This window comes from Haemorhous mexicanus, chromosome 9, assembly GCF_027477595.1.
Source record: "Haemorhous mexicanus isolate bHaeMex1 chromosome 9, bHaeMex1.pri, whole genome shotgun sequence".
In the NCBI taxonomy this organism is placed as follows: domain Eukaryota; kingdom Metazoa; phylum Chordata; class Aves; order Passeriformes; family Fringillidae; genus Haemorhous; species Haemorhous mexicanus.
In genome coordinates this window covers 6,190,570-6,210,162 of record NC_082349.1, presented here as the reverse complement: position 1 = coordinate 6,210,162, position 19,593 = coordinate 6,190,570, and the positions used below count along the sequence as shown (strand labels likewise).

Sequence of the window (19,593 nt, the reverse complement as noted above, 5' to 3'; positions counted from 1 at the left end):
GCACATTCCAATGTTTAATCACCCCTTCTGTGAAGAAATTCCTTCTAATGTCCAATTCCATGTAGATGAGTTGTGCTGCTGCAAAGAATTAAGTTTGAATTAATCTCTGCTATAGCAGTTTCTTTTATATATATGGAATATGTGTGCATTGAATTGCTGTTCAATTTAGGAAGTACCTCGTGCTTTTTCTAAGACTGAAGTTAATTCCCAGATTGTTAATTCTGTGAGGGATTGTAATGTGATAGATAATTTGTTTTAGGTTGATAAGGAAGTGAGTTTTTTCAGGAAGTTGTAGTCAAACCAATCAGTGGTCAGATTTAAATATTGGCACCTGATGTGGCCACTGAAGACATGGACTGCCTCTGAGAACAGGGGGGATAAAAAGCAGAGAACTTCCAAGGAAACTCTCTTGGTTCTGGTCTGTAAAAGAAGTCAGACCTTCTTCTGCCATGTGGTCTGAGGTGAGGTAGGCCAGAGCCCCTGCATGTGGATGGAGGGGTGGAGGAACACTGAGAGGTGTCGGGCAGCCCCCCCCAACCCTGGGACAGAGGGACAAAGCCTGTGCCTGTGCCACCTTGAAATTTGATATCATGTGCCAACAGCACAGCCAGCTGAGAAAGAGAAGGGGAGGGTGCGGGTAGAGAAGGTGCCGGGCCGCCATGGGAGTTCTGGGCAGGCAGAGCCTGAGATTTTAACCCTTTTCTTAGACAATGAAAACTTTACAGAACATTAAACCCTCCTAGAAAAGAGACAAACACGAAATAGAAGAAAATGGGCAAGCGTGGTGAAAGTCTGAGCAAGTGAAAGATGTCAGAAGAAATTGAGAAGAGTCCTAGGTGGGAGGAGATGATGGAGTGGCCTTTGATGGACTCTTCTTGTATAGCCAATTTCTCCTGTAACACAGAAACTGCATTTAGGGGGAGGCAATGGCTTGGAGCCAAGAGAGTGCAGTAATGTTATGTGAAGGAGTGGCGTGAACAGAGATAGATGAGGAAGGTGTGGTAGTGCCCTGTGTCTTCAGTGAAAAAAATGATCTCTGTTCTCCAGACCCATCGACCCCAGAGGGTGAATTTAAGGGGGACTGGTGACACAAAAGGGAAAAACTGTTGCTTTTTTGGAACTGAGGAAAGCATCCTTAAAAGGAGAGCCATAGAAACAATTCTGGTCCATGTGCAGTGGTGAGAGCACTGGACATGGAAGGAAGATGTCACAATGGCAGATGTTCTCCGGGCGGTGCCGCGTGTGACATGGAAACACACGAGGTTTCCACTATGTTTCCTGGGAAAGCCTATGGTACAAAAGGGACTCCTCTCTCCTTAATGAACTGGAAGTTGATTATCTGAAGGGTAGTGATGAGCTGGGAGTTGATTATCTGAGGGGTGGTAACTAGATTGAGAATCTAAGATTTTATTTTGTACTGTAGTAGAAATTGAGGGGAGGAAGAGGAATGTTTTGGAAGATTTTCATTCTGAGTTCTGTGTGTGTTCCTTTTGACAAATTTTAAGTTAATAAAGTTTTTTTTCCTTTATTCCTAAGCTGAAGCCTGCTTTGCTCTATTTCTAGTCACATCTCACAGCAACCACTAAAAAAAATATATTTTCATAAAGGCACTGACATTGTGCCAGCATCAAACCATGACTGTTTATTACCCCGATTGTCATTTATGCCAAACAAATTTTAACAACACCACAGTGCATTATCAGGACAAAATTAATTTATGTTTTCCACAAAATAATCACCAGGATTAGCAGTACAGGCACCCTGGGTAGGTATTGGTCACTGTGGCTTTAATGGGAAAATACTGATTTTTACCTCTGTATTTTGCATTTCAGGAGCTTTGCAGACACTCCCTTGTGCAGATCCATCAGTTTGTCCCCTATTTGTGCCCACCCCTGAGCAGTTTCCCCTGTGTTCCAGGTGTTTTGTGCCGCGTGCTGTAGCCTGAAGTGCAAGCTGCTCTACATGGACCGAAAGGAAGCCAGAGTGTGTGTGATCTGCCACTCAGTGCTGATGAATGGTGAGTGGGCAGGGAACCTGAGATGTGGCACCTCACTGGCTTTGAGTGGAGCTGCAGTGAGGGCATTTAAAAAGAAAAATATCAAAAGACTTCATTTGTATGGGTAAGTATTCTAAAACAGTAAAGGTGCTTGAGAGGCTGGCGTGGAATCCCTGTGAAGAGTTGAAAAAGTGGTAAGGTTGCAGTGAGTTTGAAAGCTTTCATTTGGGAGTGCCCTACCAGGATTGCAAAACCTGTGACTTTGGGGTTGATTCAGAGGTGTACTTTATATCCTGTGTTGCCTGAGTAGATTACCTGCTACACATTTAGATGGAATGCCAAAGAGTAGAGTAATGCAGTTGTGCCTGTTCTAGATCATGGACTATAGGAGATTGGGAAATTAGTATTTATCCACAAATTAATTCAGTTCCTCTTCTTACCTCCTTGATGCTAGAGTAGGAGGTCTTGTCTAAATGGTCCCCAAATGTGAACAGCTGAGCTTAGATGGTTACAGTCCCACATTCCTGGAGAGTGTCAAACCCATGGTGGTGCTGTGGCTAAAAGCCTGGTGAGAACATGGGACACAGGAGAGGGGTCACAAGTAGTTCTGAAGTTTACATGTAGAACTGATAGGAAGTTCTATCACCTCTGCTTGGTGTAAGGAAAAACTCTGGTTTTGGCTAGCAGGCTGTGGAGTGTATTTTGTGTGTTGTTCTATATTGTGTTAACACTTTAGAGCTGTGCTTTAAATATGGGGAAACACAGAGCACTCCCTTGAGGCCTGTGAAAATCTCCAGAACTTCCACACTGGCAGTTACCTCTGGGTGATGAGCTGAGTTATGCCCATGACACTGAGACAGCTGCTGCTGAAAGACTCAATGTTCAGTTCTTCTGTCTTGAATTGAGAAAGCAGAGAATTTAGATTAGGTTGAGAGAGGAACTCATGTAGGTGCTTAATTCATGAGATAACCTGTCTCATAGTGAGAAATTCCAGGCATTTTGGCTTATTAGTGGGAAAGTGAATGGGTGTCTTGGTCTTTTGTAGATATAAATACATATCTGGATCACTGAAACTTGATGCCAGAAGTGAATTCAGTGGTAGAGGATGGTCTGACAGGTGCATTCTAACATTCTAAAAGGTAGAATGAGAAGTCAGAGAAATTCAGGCTCTAAATGCCAACTTTTAACTGTTAGGATTCCTGTTCTGTAATTATCAGGATGGTTTATCATGGAATATCCATTGCTGCAATTGTTTAGCTAAACTTTGGAGACTTTTAGCAGAGATTCTAACCAAGAATTAGTTTGGAAAATTGGGGTTTGTATCAACATCACAGAAAGTAGTTTTGGCATTATCTTTACATATTACTGCATAGTGGATTATTTGGGCTGTTTTCAGAAAGATCTCTTACTTTGTTGTTTGAACATCTAAACTAAACTTAAGGTCATAGCTTTATTTTTTCTCCAAAGAATTTGAGTATTGGTTCAGGTTTGGTTGAAAGTAACTTAGTGCTTAGTCTTGAGATGAGAGTATAAAAGTAGACAGTATCTGCTATTAAACAAGAATATAATTTTCTCAGAAAAAAATTCAAAAAGATGAAATGCTTCAAAAATATTAAATATTAATCACTGTGCAGTGGTAGGTTTTAATTATTAATAATTCTTTACTCTAGGCCAAATGTGTAAGGTGGCAGGAAACTGTAGGTTATAGTATCTAAAATTTAAAAACTAGTCCCAGTAAATGATGCTGAAGGGGTTCTAAACTGTTACATTTTGAGATGGAGAAATGAACACATTTCAAGGTGCACAAGAACAAGGAATTACAAATACACTTAGCAAAAGACAGCTGGTTCTGTCGTGGTGAGTAGGATTAATTTTCATCTGGGGGAAGGGAAGAATCTGTAAATATTTTGTTGAAACCAAAGTGTTGTTTCAAAAAGACGTAATAAAACTGATCATATTATAATGATTTCATTTGAAAGCCTCTCTGTCCTGTTGCCAGGGCAAATGCCCAGACATGGCAGCAGTCACACCAATGCCTGGTTCCATCCAGGCCAGTGCTGTGCTTGCCCTGTCTCCCTCTGTTCCTGTCCCTGCTGCAGTGCTTCATGGTGATGCTCTGGGTTAGTTCACCTGTAGCCTGATTGCATCCCACCCCTCCTGGTCCTTCCAGTTTCTTTGTCAATGCAGCTTTTGGGGCTTTTGTCCCTGTCAGTGCAGCAGGTTAAGCATTAATCCTTGCACAGGGTAGGAACTGTAAAAGCAGTTATTATTTCACTTGATTGCTCAGAACCTGGTTTGTGTTTGACTGGGGTGTGAGAGGAGGGTTGTGTGTTTTCTGGCATGTTTCCATGGCCAGACTGTGTGTTTCATCAGTTTCCAGTGCTAGTTTTAGTGTATTTTCAGTTGGTAGATGTGCTGACTTGGCACTTTGCTCCATTTAAAGAAGGCTTTAAGAATGCTATTTTACTTTTCTAATAAAGGAGCCCTGGACAGATAATTTTGTGCATTTTTAATACTTTCTTCTTTCAGGACTTTTACTATAACTGGTATAGAATTGCTGTTTAAAAAGTGCTTTGGTTCAAGTAGTTTTCTCAGCTGCAGTGCCAATACATTTTTCATTGACAAGCATTTCACTGTTGGTTTTGCAGGTTGATGGGGGAAGCAGGAGGGTTTGTGTTCTGTTGAGTTCTGTTTGGGGATTTTTTTAATCTTGTTATTTCTACCTTGGTTTTGTAAGAATTTGCAGCTGAAGGAACCCAAGGATGTACATGCTCTGGGAGCTTAGGTGCCATGATATTTATGCCTGACTCAAAAAATGCATTTATTTGTAACACACTAATATGGTTGTGGGTGCAAACACACATATGAATTTTCTGGCATCTTGCTACAAGCCTCCCTTAGAGGTGAAAAAGAAGTAGCACTGTGGAGATAGTCTGGTTTACTCCCTGGAGGAGATTTTCCTATGATAGATGTTGTTGGCAAAGAAGATTTATGTGTTATTTTTTGGCCAGTTGAATTAAGGCTCAAGTCATACCTTCCAAATTAATAGCATAAGGGTTTTTTAAGAGTTCATAATAAAAGTTGTTGATCTGTACACAACTGCCCTGGGCACAAAGAAGTGCAGGGTGCTTTTTATCATAAATGAAAGCTAAATCTGCTCATGTATTTTGTGGATTATGAAAGATTTATAGTATCTATTTCTCCATGCATTGTGATATAGAGATAGATATATATATATGCATATATGTATATATTTATGTACACATTGACTGTTTTCAAATAAATCTTTGGAGAAGAAACAAAATGAAGCATGAAGAGCTAAGTATCGCTCATGTCGAAGTGTATTTTAACCCTTTTCAGAAAATACTTCTTTTTGGACTGATTTTTATTGCATGAGGCCAGTGCAGTTTCTCCTTGTGCTTTTCTTGCTTAATTGCAGTCTCCTGGGCTGTTACATGGAGGGAATGGTCTTTGGGAGGTGGCAGGGTCCATACTGACAGTAGCTGAGAACTTAACACAGTGTTTTGGACTCTTGGATACCTTCCTCTGTGTTCATGGCTCTTGTTCTTTGTTTGCTTTAGCTCAAGCCTGGGAGAACATGATGAGTGCCTCAAGCCAGAGTCCTAACCCTAACAATCCTGCTGAATACTGTTCTACTATCCCTCCTTTGCAGCAGGCTCAGGCCTCGGGCGCCCTGAGCTCCCCGCCTCCCACTGTCATGGTGCCTGTGGGAGTTCTGAAGCATCCTGGAGCAGAAGGTAAGAACACTTCCTTTTTCTTTCAGTTGACTTGTAGTAAGAATTTGGAAAGAATACCTGCACTTCACCCATTCCAAATAATGGCTAATGCCAGTGGGCTCTTCCTGCCCTCAGCAGGGACATCAGCTTTTTCAGGACCTGTAAACTGTTCTCAGTGGTTGTGTTTGTACATGATGCTGCCATAGGGAATGCACTAGGTGATGTCTTAAGTTCCTTCCAATCCACGTTTTTCTATTAATTTTTTCCGTTTTGCTGTTTTATACTCAGATTTTCCTAGGCAGTGTTGCTGTGAGATGTTAAATGCTGGTTTTTAATGTTCTCTCCAGTGGCTCAGCCTAGAGAACAAAGGCGTGTTTGGTTTGCTGATGGGATTTTACCCAATGGAGAAGTTGCTGATGCAGCAAAGCTGACAGTGGCTGGGACAACTTCCACGGGAACCTTAGCAGTGTCTCATGATCCACCAAAGCCCATGGCCAACAACACTTCATCAGCAGAAGTAAGGGAGTATTTGGCATTCAAAATCCTGTGTTTGCCTTGGTTGTGAGTGGTCTGTGAGTTGCTGTGGTGACTGCAGTAAGACTCATGCAGGAAATCTGCTCAGGCATGTCTTAATATGTTGCATAGCAAGTGATGTCCTTATTTGAATGTTTGCAGAGTGCTGAAACAACCATATCTTTTTAAATTAATTGAAGAGTTTTGGGGCAAAGCACTAGGAATGTTTGTTGTCTGTGTGTCTTCCAGCTATTTGGCTGTACAGCTGGTGTGTGAAGGATGTTTGTGTAACACATGCTTTAAAAAAGGTGAGTCATGGTCAGTAAGGGGTTCGAAACAATAAGATTATCATAGTGTGAATCAGAAGAATATTCTGTCACAAAATTATGTATGCAGGAAAGTGCAGATAAAGTTAACAATGTTAAGTCCACCATACCTCATGTAAGCATGTAAGTGGAATTGAGACTCTGCAAAAAGTTCAGATGGGCATAGATGAATTAAGATTTTGTGAAGAAATGGGTATGTATGATGTTAGAGAAGGCTCTGAGCAGATTTTCTAGCAATAGTTCACATACAGGAGTCATCACATGATCATCTGTTGTTAAAGAGCCAAATTACTTGGTGCTTCTGTTTCTCCAGCAGACACAGACTCCTTTACCTACATCTATAATAATTTAGCTGGCCAGCTCTTACATTTTTATCATTATTACTGTTTTAATGTTGTCCTTCCTTGTTGTTTGCTTCTTGTAGACTGATAATGCCTCTGTATTCTCGGGAAATATAACTCAGGTTGGCAGTCCTGTTGGCAGTGCAATGAATCTGATTCCTGAAGATGGTCTTCCTCCAATTCTCATCTCCACTGGAGTAAAAGGAGGTGAGGGTATAATTTGGCAGCCAGCTTTTATGCTTACCAGATGCAATAACCTAGTGGCTGTTGTGTTTATTTTAAAAATAAGATGCTGGCAGTGTGCTGAGTATTGGAAGGAATTCTCAGTAAGCACTCGTGGGTAAATGTTGGGCCACTCCTTTGCACAATTGGTCCCTATTTGCATCCAGGAAAAGCCCCACCTTGCAATGAAATTCCTGTAACAAGTAAAACACGAAGCAAAAAATTAACTGCAGTCCAGAAACATGTGGTAATTTCTTTACTAATCGGACTGTGGGCAATGTTTCAAACAGAGATAGGTTTTAATTAGTCTTTTGAATATTCATGCTTCCCTTCTCTGAAATTCTGTTGGAACATGGGCTCTGTCTGAGGCATCCCCAAGCACTGCATTCAACAGCACTATTGCACATCATGGCCCACAGTGCAGCTTTTAGTCGTGATATCCCTTTATAAAGGATCTAAATTGAGGAGGCTTCAGAAAATTAAAAACTAATTTTGAAAAGATTAGAAAATGTGTATTTGTTTATGTGAAATTGCTTTCCACAGTCTGGTTCATGACATCCTTTAATACATCCCTGGAATGAACTTATTGTCTCTTCTTTGGTTGTTCTATTCCTATTAGATATTTTGCTGGCACAGTGCATTTCTTATGTTAAGTTGGAAATAACCTCGTATTTCAGGCTAGTGTCAAAACCAAAATGTGAGCAGCATTTAATTTCAGATCTGTTCCATTCTGTGTTTGCTGTTTACGGTAGTTCGGGACTGATGCCCTTCAGCCTTGCTGTGATTTAAGTAACAATTCTTAACTTAGTCATCTGGGATTTCAGTTGACATTGTGACACATTTTTCAATTTGATTTCAATTTTCTCCTCTAGTTGATACTGAAAAATAGTTATTTTTCTGAAACAATCTGCACCTTTCTAAAGGATGTACAGAGGCTATCTCATGAATTCTGTTGAAGCTGAAAATACCAGTCTAGTAAACAATCACTTAAACCAGCAATACTTAAATAAGTTTTTGTATAAAAGGTCAAAACAGTAAAATAATTGGAATTGGGGTTATCTGATTATAATGTACAGTCTGTACCAGTAATTTATGGATTTCATTGTGTTTCTTTTGTAGACTATGCTGTGGAAGAGAGACCTTCTCAGATCTCTGTCATGCAGCAGCTGGAGGATGGTGGCCCTGACCCTCTAGTATTTGTTTTAAATGCTAATTTGCTGTCCATGGTAAAAATAGTAAATTGTAAGTGTTTATTATAACATAAATCTTAGTCTAGAAGGGAAATGTTATCTAGATTATTAGTAGGAACAGCAGCATTTGTAGTTGGTAGGATAGTCTCAGAAAAAGCATACGGGTTGAAAACTTTGTATTGAGCCATTTTAAGTTAAATGTCAAAAGGCCCTTTTCTGGTGATTTAGATATCAGTACAGATAATTTTAGGTAGAAAATAGAAACTGGACTGATGGAGCCTCCAGTCTCAGGTTTGGAAATCAATGTCCCCTGCAGAGCTTAGTAGGGTAGGGTATTTTATCACCCATTTTCCTTTGGTTGCTTCGCTTATTCCCCTGTCATCCCATTCTGGAAAAAGCAGATGGGATCCCATAACAGTGCAGAGGTTCCATTCCCCTGTGCACCTCTTCTGTCCCTTTCTGTCCAGTGCCTATGTGCACCTGTGCTGAGGGAGGAGTGGAGAGGTACACGGATGGCTTCTCATGCCAGTTCCTCAGCTGATCTCTGCTGGATAGAAACACAGTGGAGAAATTGGGAAGGACAGTTCTGTATTAATAAACTGTTTATAAACCTTTCAGCATCTCTTGGATTGCAATACAATCTTTTACATATGTATAAAAAGGTAATATATTATAGACACAGGTTTTATTTCAACAACTTAGTATTCTCAAGAAATGAAGCTCAGAGCACATGACATTACTAACATCCCTGTGAAGCATAACAACACAGTGAGGTCTCGTGGAGACACCTGACATCCAGCTCTCCATGTTAAGGAAGATATCACTGCTGGAAACTGTTTTAGTTGTCAGGATCATGGTACACACAGCCAACAGCCTGGCCTGTTCTCAGGCTCCTTCAGTCACATTAAATCCCATCCTTTCATTTGAATACAGAAACTGCTAAAAGTCTGCTCTGTGGTGTTAATCCCAAGATCTGACTGGGAACTGTAATACTCTGGCTCTTCCTTAGCTGTAAACTGGGAATTACTGAGCTGCTCTTGTTTTGGATGTGCTTGCCCTCACGGTAACAGATGTAGGACGTAATTTGTCTGTGTGACAGATAACACAACAATACGTGCTGTAAAACTGCTCCTTGCAAGAGCTGTCTTCCTGCAGTGAAATGTAGGCATCCTTTTTGCAGTTCTGCTCTGCTGATCCATGTTTCCATCCGTGCAGATGTGAACAGGAAGTGCTGGTGTTTCACCACCAAAGGCATGCACGCGGTGGGGCAGTCGGAGATCGTCATTCTCCTGCAGTGTTTGCCTGATGAGAAATGTTTGCCTAAGGATATCTTTAACCATTTTGTGCAACTTTACCGGGATGCCTTAGCAGGTAGGAATGCTCTCTGTTAAAAATGTTAAAAATCATACAGGGTCAGATACATTTTTGTCAGAGTAAATGGCTCTTTTTGAAAAAACCAAAAATATAAAAAGAGAATAAGGATCAAAGCTGATAGGGGGATAAGTTGTTGGTTGCCAGTATCCAGTGTTCTAATCATCTCACCAGATAAAATGCTGCTAACCTGGGGAGCTGCTCCATAGATCTTCCAGCCAGAAAGAAAATGTTGAGAATTCTTGTGGATAGTATGTTCAGTATCTCCTGACAAGGTAGTTCAGAAGTTTGATTCTCATGCTGCCTATGTCTGTTACTACATGATGGAGATCCTATTTATATTTTAAAATAATATATGTATATGTGTGCCCAGAATGAACTGTAGAGCATTTCAGAAATTATCCCATAATTTTTAATTTTTGTATCTTGATTGCAAGACTTTTATATAAATCAGTGCACATTTTGCATTTACTAAGTAAATAGGCTTCCACTTCTAGGTTTATTGTTGGACCTTAGAATTCAAAAATCCTTGCCTAAGGAAAAATGCAAGTATTTGGTTCCGCTCATCAGAAGACAAAGCTTGTTTTCCAGAGGTGAAATTGGATCACATTAAGGTTATATGCTGAAAATACATTTACAGGAGGTTCTGCTTATCGTTCTTAATGCCTTTGGAGTGATTGAATCCAGTACTTTTATAAAATAATGAAAGATATTTGTTTCCTAAAATATCTTTGTACAATAAAGGTCAGCTTGTCCAGAGAGGTTGCCAGGTTCAGAATGTATTATTATCTCATGTCATAATGGATCTTGTGTGCATGGCAAACAACTACTGCTCTAAACCTCAATTCATTTTCTTTGTCTTATAATGATGTTATTCAGAGGGAGATGGATGTGAAAAATGGCAAGCATGTGTATATAAATGTGTATATATGTATATTGCAGATATAAATCCAGCTTGGTGTGTATATTGCTATGAAGTTCTGTATAATTACACTACAGAAATACATAATTTATAACTCCTACATAATGTATTTGGAATTCTTTTTTAGTACAGTAGTGGTAGTAATTTGATATCCTGCAATTCCACTGGTGCAAAGAGCTGCTGACTATTGTACAATTGTTAATCAGAAACCGAGTGTTGCTGTTGAAGAATTCCACTGTGTGTTTTCTTTTGGTAGGATCTGCTGTGCGTTGTGTTTCAGTCATGAAGGATGAGTAGACAGACACCTTCAGTTACTGCATAATGCCTGCAGGTTTTGTAGATAGTGCACCTTGATGAATTCCCAAAGCACTTGGGAATGTTCTTTCAGTATCCATCTTTTTTTTCTTTCCAAGGCACGCGTTGAGAGGCAGAAGGATCTGTTAGCATATTTGTAACTTGGCTGCTTTAAACATTATTCAGGCAGAGAGGAGGTGATGCTGTAGGGGTTTCAGTTTGGTGTCTGTAATCCCTTGGAAGTGGTTAGCAGTTCTGCTCTTGTAGGTGGAGCCGTGCTTTCCAAGCTGTTCATTTCAGAGGTACTGCACCTCTCCTGGCAATGAGATGATTTAGACATTTAGAACAAACAAGAATTCCCAGTAGAATTCAGAGACTTTTTAACAGCCTGCCTCTCCATTTCATTTTTCATTATATAATACATTGGCTTAAATCTATTCTGTATCAGGAAACTGAAGTAAATTCTGTGGAGGTTTTTTATTTATTTCCTATAGTATAAGTTTTCTTAAAAACTAAGTAATAAAATAGATGTACTGTAATAAATGTACTGTAAAAAGTACTTTTTATTGGAATGGAAACAAGAATTACTTTTTATGTTGTTGATATTGCTTTGAAGTGATTTTAGATTTCTTGGTCTTGTTTTCAGCGGGAAAACAAAGCATCCCTTTTTGTTTGTTGGATTAAAGCCCAATCCATAGCAAATGATTTCTTCATGAGTCACATGAATTTAGGAGCTTGAATTCTGTGCTCATGCCTAGAAGCACAAAGTACTTGTATGTACTTATGCCTCTTCCCAGATGTTTCCGCTTTCCTGAAGGGATAACTTGTTCTGGAGGCAGAGTCCTGCCCTCTGTGCTGGGTGTTGTTTGCAGGCTGTCTCTGGTAGGAAGGCAGCAGAGAGATTATGAAGGAAAAAATAGTATTTCTCACTGTAAACTGTATGCATGTGAGTTATTAAAAAATAAAGTCAGTTAAGGCAATTATTTACTGCTGCTCACTTTTCATCACTTTACTTTTCCTCTGGCCCCTCTGTCATCAAGCTCCCTGCTGTGTTGCTTTTCTTGTTTTGAAATTGGAAGCTAATGATTTCTGTTGTGGTTGTAGTAGTTGTACTGCTGTAGTAGTAATCCCATGATTATCCTTGTCTGTTGGCTATAAGCCTGGCAGTGAATGGGAAAATGAGGACTTCTGTCTGTCTGAATGGGTACTTTGAGGCAGTTGGATGTGTTAATGTAGTGCTGCCAGAGATGCCCTAGTGCATCAGCTCTGTGCTGGAAGACAATAAAAGCTACTTTTGTAGTGGAAGTGTAAATCTGGCAACTGCCTGAAATGGCTTTGTGGTCACCCTCGTTTTTGGGGATATTCCTTGTGAGGGTGGGTTTATCTCAGACACAATTTGTGCATTTTTTACCCAGTGTGGTTTTAATTAAGTATGGTGGTAGTTAATTGTAGATCTGTAAAGAAGCCCATGTAGATGTTCTGAATAGAGAACAGGTTAACCAATTGGTCTGTGGAAAGGTGGAGACAAAATCAAACTTCATATGAGGTGAGTGAGTGATGTTAGGAAGGCTGCCCCAGAGTAGCCTGAGAAGGTTTTGGATGCTGGCAGCTGCTGCTCTCACTGGTAGTAAGTGAAGCATTATGGCCCTTGGCAATAGGAGTAAGTTCTTTCCAAATTGCTTTCTGATGTGTTTCAATAAAGAGATGCTGACCATGGCCAGAACTTTGAATGTGGAGCTGATATGGAGGTTTTTCTCAGTGTTGGCATCTGCTGCAGATGTGTTGGGGCATCAAGGTACATTCATGGTCTTGGCTCTTGGAGCAATAGGGTTTGTGTTCCTTTTCCAAAGGAAAAGTGCTCATTTGCTCTTGAAGAAAATCCATCTGGCAAGATTGTTCACAGGTGAATATTGCTTTGCATGTCCTGCTGCAGGACTGAGCTGCTGGGGTTTTCAGGCAGAGTTTGGTACAGGGCAGTTCCTGGCTGCTTTGGATGGAATTCCCTTAGCCACAAATAAATTCCTTGCCTGAGTCTGGATGCCATTACCTTTTTTTGACCTGGAATTAACCAAAAAATGGGAAGCATACATTAAGAATTTAACCTCACTGGTTTTTGGTAAAAGTACCTAACTGGCTTCACTACTCATTGAGGGCAATAAACAAATGCAGGAGTCTCTTTTTTTTCCCCTCATCTACCTTTCCTGGTATAGACTGTTTTGAGGCCAGAAGGGCTTGCCAAATTGCTGTACAAAGCACATTGTTCATCATGGAAAGATATCTGAGTGAAGAATTCAAAACACTATGGATAAAAGCATCTTTTTTTTCTGGACAACTTTGTAGGGATGCTTAAGATTTAAAGTCAAGGATAACACAGTATAATTGAGGAGAGGATAAGTACTGACCTCCTGCAGAACTACTTTAGATGCATCATGCACACTTAAAGCACTTCCTAAATAATGTCAGGTGCTGGAACTTAATATATGGAAAGGCACCTTTCTGCTCACTCTGAGATTGCCTCATTAGAAAGGAAGTTGTGATATGTTTTAAATTAAATTACATGCTTTTGCAAAGGATAGTTATTTTTGAAGGTTTTTCTGACGCCTACACTTTCTCTACAAGCTTCTGAAACAGTTCTGTGCTTAAAATGTGTAATGGTGCAGTGGGTTTGGTTTGACAATGTCAGGCTGGGAATAGCAACTTCTCAGTGGGGCCTTGGCTTGGAATCACCTTCAGAGACAGGGCAGGAAAGACTGACAGCCCCTGGTTGGGGTAGAAATGTTTGAGGGACAAGCCCAAAGAGCCTTTTTGACTTGGTTGTGCTGACTGCAAAGGGCACTAAAGAAGTGTGTAGGAAAACACTTGCTTCTTCCCATGCTGTCCACATCCAGACTCTTAAGCAGTTACAAATAATGAATTGTAGCACAGCTACCTAATCCCAGTAATCTGTCCCCTTAAAGTGGGGGCAACTTCTTGGATCTTGCACTGTGCAAGCTGCTTGTGTCAGAAGGAGTAATTTATGGTGCTGTGACTTATGGAAGGAAAGGGCTGAACAGCTGAGTTGCAGATTCAACTCTGAGGGTTTTTTCCATGTCTCTCTTGGCTGAAAAATTATTATTAAGGCATCCCAGGCGTGTGAGCCTTGAGGCTCATCTCCTGAAACAGAAAAAATAAGTAGTCATCCCCTTCTGCTGCAGCACTTGGCACCAGTCTCAAGTGGAAATGTCTGGTTGCTTTGTCATTCCAGTGGGCAGTGCCACACGTCTCAGATCCATGCAGGATTGTACAGCTGCACTTTGCCTGGCCTCTCACACACAGAAAATACACAGAAAAGGGGGCAGAACTCAGTGCAGTTTGGCAGTTCATACACGTCATACACTTGCAGGGTAAAAAGGATTATTGTGATCATGTTGTTGGAGCTGAGAACCTCACCAAGTAACTTTATTATCAGGCCTGTAGCTCTATTTGGGTAAGAACAGATGGGAAGGGGAAAAGGAAGTATAAATGAAGAAGAGGCGATTAGTGAGGGTAGGTGGAAACTGCAAAAGCAAACGAGTGCCAGCAGCTATTTTAGAGAAGTGAAAATCTTTCTCATGAACACCAGTGGATACACTGGTTTGCACTCACTAGCAGGATGCCCACGTTGGTGCATTGGTGTTTCACTGAGCAGGCACTAGTGTCCCAGCACAGCTGACAGAGCTGCATTTGCACATGGGCAGGAGCAGGGATTCTCAGCAGCTGACATTTGATGTGGCTCTGTTATTCTACTAGCTGCTTTTCATCAGGTATGCTCAGCTGAGAAATTGTAGCCACTCTAAGAGTTCTGGAGTTTTATCTGGGTGATCATGTCAGCTTTGGCCTGTGTGTATCTGTAAAATCACAGCTTGGCTTCACAGGACAGTGGCAAACTCTGAATGAGCCTCACCCTACTATGGGATGTTGGGCTGCCAAAGCTGTCACCTTCTAACAGGGAACCTAATAACTTACTTTGTGCAGCATTTGTTAGTACAGGAAAAAAAAAATCCACAAAAGGGCCCTGAAATTTGAAAAATAAGGAACCCCTTGAGCCTATTTGTTAGATGGAGTGTAAATGGAGCATTTTGCTTACAGAGCTACCAGTCACTATATGTAAAGCTGGAGGACTCAAGGTAGTGTGAAGGTCAGTATTGAGTGATGATTGTACCAAGGTGGTCTGGAGAGGTGCAAAGCAGCATGGCCACATCTCCAGAGGGAGGGCTGGAATAACTGTATTATTATAACTTGTATTACTGAGGATGTCAAAGTATCACTTCTGTGACTCACAGTTTTACTTACTTAAAACCTGGCATTCGTCTGTTTGTGCATCGTGTGTGTAAAAGGAAGAAATGGGTAATGTCCAGTGGATGTGCAGATGGACATGTGCACATCACTGCCTTGAGTTCAGCTACAAACACTCTGTTATGAGGTGGTGAAGGAGCAGAAACTCCTACTTAGCAGTCTCTGTCTGCAGGTGGGAAAGTCTGGGATTGCTCCAGAAGCCCAGGAGGTCTGCATGAGTACCTCAATCCCATGCAGTTCCTCATGAGTGGTGTGATCAAGCACACCATGCTCTCTGAAATTGTCTTTTTCTTTGAGAGCAAATCATCACTATTAATATTCACATCTTCCTATGGAGAATTGTGATCAGCTGTTCTGTACATTATTTGCATGCTGTTGTTGTCATTTGGTAAAAGGAATCACACCATGGTTCTTTGCTTCAGTGTTAAATGCTGTGTTGGATGCTATAATAACCTAATCAACATTCAGATTCATTCAGCCATTTGAGTATAAACATTTTTGGAAATCAGAAGCATCAAAGAGTAAAAATGTGAATAAAAATTAGTGATGTTTCTCCCCTGTGTCTCTCTCAGTTGCATTTTACATTAAGTGTACTAATGAAATAAACAGTCTTTTGTGTAATTCTTGAAATGACCCAGATCTTCAATATGTGTCTGATCAAGCACCCCAGTGGTTTTCCTAAATGGAAGGATAACCAGGGGACACTAATTGTTTGACCAGGTGCACATCCTTCCTTAAACTGCAGCTGAATCCAAAAGTTTCGCTCAAACAACAGCAGCTCCTGCAGTGGAAGTCCCTTTAATATCTGTAATGCACTGAAAAAAGTGTGGGTGTGTCTGTAGTGCCAGAGGGAGGTTTCAGGTACCACCTTAGCAGCAATGCTGGCCTGAACTCTCCTCTGGTATCCTGAAAGGGCAGTGACAGCCTGGCACAGGTTGCCCAGAGCAGCTGTGGTTGACCCATTGTTTCAGGTGTGGTTAATACACATTAATGCGCCAGGAAGAAAAGTGAATTTAACATGGATTTTTTTTACCTTCTGAAAAACTCCTGACGTTCTTGATACAGCTCTCAAGCCAGTGAAGTAATGAACTCTTTTTTTTTTTCCCCCCATAGGTAACATTGTTGGCAACCTGGGACACTCCTTTTTCAGCCAGAGCTTCCTTGGAAGCAAAGAACACGGAGGGTTCTTGTACGTTGCAGCGACCTATCAGTCCCTGCAGGACCTGGTGCTCCCAACCCCACCCTACCTGTTTGGCATCCTCATCCAGAAGTGGGAGACTCCCTGGGCCAAAGTGTTCCCCATCCGGCTGATGCTGAGACTCGGAGCTGAATACAGGCGTGAGTAACTTCTGCAGGGGAATGGATGAATTCTGCTCCAGAGCACTCCCCCAGCCATGGATTGTTACCTGTCAGAGCCACCCAGGCTCAAACAGGCAAGGAAGAGCTGTGTGTCAGACCCACAGTGCAGCACTCAGGTGGTGATGGGACCTACGGCATTTTTACAACTCTGCTGGGACATCAGGGAGGTTTTTGTGGAGACAAATCTAGTTCTGAGCATGTTTGTATCTATTTAGTGACCTGAGAGTTATGTGCAGAACAAGTCTGATTAGCTGGTGTAGATAGCACAAGGGAGAGCTTTGAGATGTTAAGCTCTTTCCATGTTGAAATGAAAGACCATTTGCTTTTAAGTTTTTAAATGCACGTTCATTTCCAGAGAGTAACAATATATGTGCAGGGGCAACAAACTTGGCAGTTTGTTGCAAAAGTACTGTTGGAACTAATAATAAATAGGCTGGAGAGAATGTTTCATCTGAACAAAATCTTAGCAGTTAGCATGAAATTGGCAAAAGTTAAGTTAAAATAATTTTCAAAAGACATTTACCATTGCTGGAGCAAAGACATTACTGGCAGTCTGTCCACCATGATGGGCCAAAAATTGTATGTCTTACTCATCTTCAGTTTTAATTGGCATGTCTCATTAATCTAAATTACTATGAAAATGGTCTGTTGCTAATTTTTCCTAGAACTCTTTCAGAACATTTTAAGGAAATAAATTTTATAATAAGCTGTGCAGAGATTTGTCACTTTAACTTTTAAAGTTTTGAGAACATGGGGAATTTTCCACCGAATATGTGTGTTGCTGGAGGAGAAAAATAAAATCCTTAAAATTTGCCTTCTGAGGATGAGGACTGAATGTTAAACTTCTCCAAAGGAACATTCATGTTAAAGGTGTGTAGGTTTTTGTGTGTATCTGCAGGCATTGTTAAAGTGCATTTATTCCCATCAGTATTGAGAAAAACAAACAAAAATGCTCATGTTTTGGATATGACATCTGTTTCTGAGCACAGAAAGAAGTGTTTTCATAGTGACAAAGTACCTGGGAAGCCAGGCTTTGCATCATTCCTATGGCTGTGATTTGGATTTAGACATATTCCCTTGAGCTGTGCCAGTTGTGACTGCAGGGCACTCCTCAGTTTCTCCCGGGAAGGTGCTGCTTTTGTGGCCCAAGTTTCCTGGGCTTCCTTCCATCCTCCTTGCTGGTGGAGCTGTCAGAATCTGGCCATTTGTGCAGTGCTGCTGACTGTGCAGATCAGATGCAGGAGGCCCTTGGGTTGCTGGGTGTGCAGAAAACATCTGCTGAGCATCCACAGATCAGCCCAAGAGCCCAGGCTCAGGGAATCTGGTGCATCTGGGATGGAGCTTGAAACCAGTGGCAGACACAGGAAATTCAGCCCAGGCTGGTGCCTCAGGGCACTGTGCAGGGGTTGGTTGCATGTGGTGTGTGGTGCTTCCAGGTATCACATCAGTGTGCAGAGGCTGGAGCTGATCTGTCAGGAAATCCTCTTGTTATTCACATGATGCTGAGCACTCTGCAGTCCCTTCTGGCCACACTGGGAACTGGGAGTGAGGCATTTGGGGAAATCAGGCTCAGTGTTTGCCTGAGGATAGCTTAGGAATCCTCCTTCAAACACGTGTTTAGGAAACCTTGGCATTATGTACCAGTGCATGAGTCATGTTCCAAGCATTGTGATGGCTTCTGCTGCAACATAACGTCATGCAGCCAGATCCATGCCCTGCACTCAGAATTGCATCACAGATATTTCACAGGTATGGATGTTAGCCAAGGAATGCAGATACTTTACATCACTGACATACCATAAATGTCCTTTAAATTGTTTTTGATGTACCCCTGTGGAGTTTGCCACACTCTCATGAAATAATGAAAACAGGAAATAAAATAATCTGGGTTATCACTTGAATGTCACGTGTCAGCCACAGAACTGAAAGACTGATGATGCAGTAGTGGAGAGCAGCAGGATGGTTGTGCAAAAATAGAAGCCATTTCAAAGAAGCACTTAGGTCATCTTTGCCATCAGGGCCCAGGTCACTCAGTTCAGTCCTGCAGTGTGGCATCTGTGAGCTTTCTGCATAATTATTCTTGTTTCTAGAACGGTGGGCAAGCAGCCATGACACGTGTGAGGTCATTATAATGTTGAACCCTTCTTCCTTTTGCTTTTTAAACTCCAGTGTTCCAGTCTCTTCTTTAGCTGCTGCTTATCACATTCAAGTGAGGACATGATATTTGGGTCTGGTTTTGCACAATCTGAGGATGGAAATTTCCATCTGACCTGTTCTTTTCTGTTTTATTCCAGTTTATCCGTGCCCACTCTTTAGTGTCAGATTCCGTAAGCCTTTGTTTGGAGAGACTGGACACACGATCATGAACCTCCTTGCAGTAAGTCTGTGATGGAATCTGTGCATTCCATTGGTGTCAGTGGATCTGTGTGGGAAGGTGGGGGCTCCAGGTGCATGTAGCAGCTGGAAGGTCCAGGAGATGCAAGAGGAAGTAGTGGGGATTTGGGTGAATTTCCCTGCTGTTACTGAGAGTGGCTGTTAGCTTTCAACAACACAGTGAATTGTAACAAGGTACCCAAATCAATGTCCCAAACCTGGCTGCTGGAGGGTGTTTGGATTTTGAAATAAGTGCACTGTTTGCTCAGACTGCTTCCTCAGAAGTGCTGGGTCATCACAGTGTGCAGTCACAGGTCTCTGATTACATCGTGCTCTCACTGAAGGGATGTTATTATCTCTTCCTACTTGGCAAATATTTTCAATATAGGAAATTCTCTTTGATGCATGACTTAATATCACTGCTAAAAAAGCTAATAACTCCATCTAGTAATGTAACAGAACACAGAGAGCAAATTTTCTTACATACAGTGATGATATTCAAGGTTGGAGAACATTAATTTTGATATAAGAGATATTTTTTCATTTGAGTACTGCAATTACATGGGTTACATGCTGTGGTGTCTCTGTCCCTCCCTGCCTTACAGTCACTGATTACAGTTATTTGAATGGGCTAA

At 41.3% G+C, this 19,593-nt stretch overlaps 1 protein-coding gene across 2 annotated transcripts in view; it reads left to right on the top strand.

Moving 5' to 3' along the window:
* Window positions 1-19,593, top strand: part of ZFYVE9 (zinc finger FYVE-type containing 9) — a 57,488-nt gene that overhangs the window by 27,459 nt on the left and 10,436 nt on the right. For both annotated transcript variants that reach the window (XM_059853822.1, XM_059853821.1), the window contains 8 exons: window positions 1,918-2,017; window positions 5,578-5,754; window positions 6,081-6,250; window positions 6,997-7,120; window positions 8,255-8,377; window positions 9,541-9,696; window positions 16,340-16,564; window positions 18,880-18,962. In XM_059853822.1, the coding sequence (XP_059709805.1) occupies window positions 1,918-2,017; window positions 5,578-5,754; window positions 6,081-6,250; window positions 6,997-7,120; window positions 8,255-8,377; window positions 9,541-9,696; window positions 16,340-16,564; window positions 18,880-18,962 (1,158 nt within the window). The remainder of the gene's footprint in view (window positions 1-1,917; window positions 2,018-5,577; window positions 5,755-6,080; window positions 6,251-6,996; window positions 7,121-8,254; window positions 8,378-9,540; window positions 9,697-16,339; window positions 16,565-18,879; window positions 18,963-19,593) is intronic.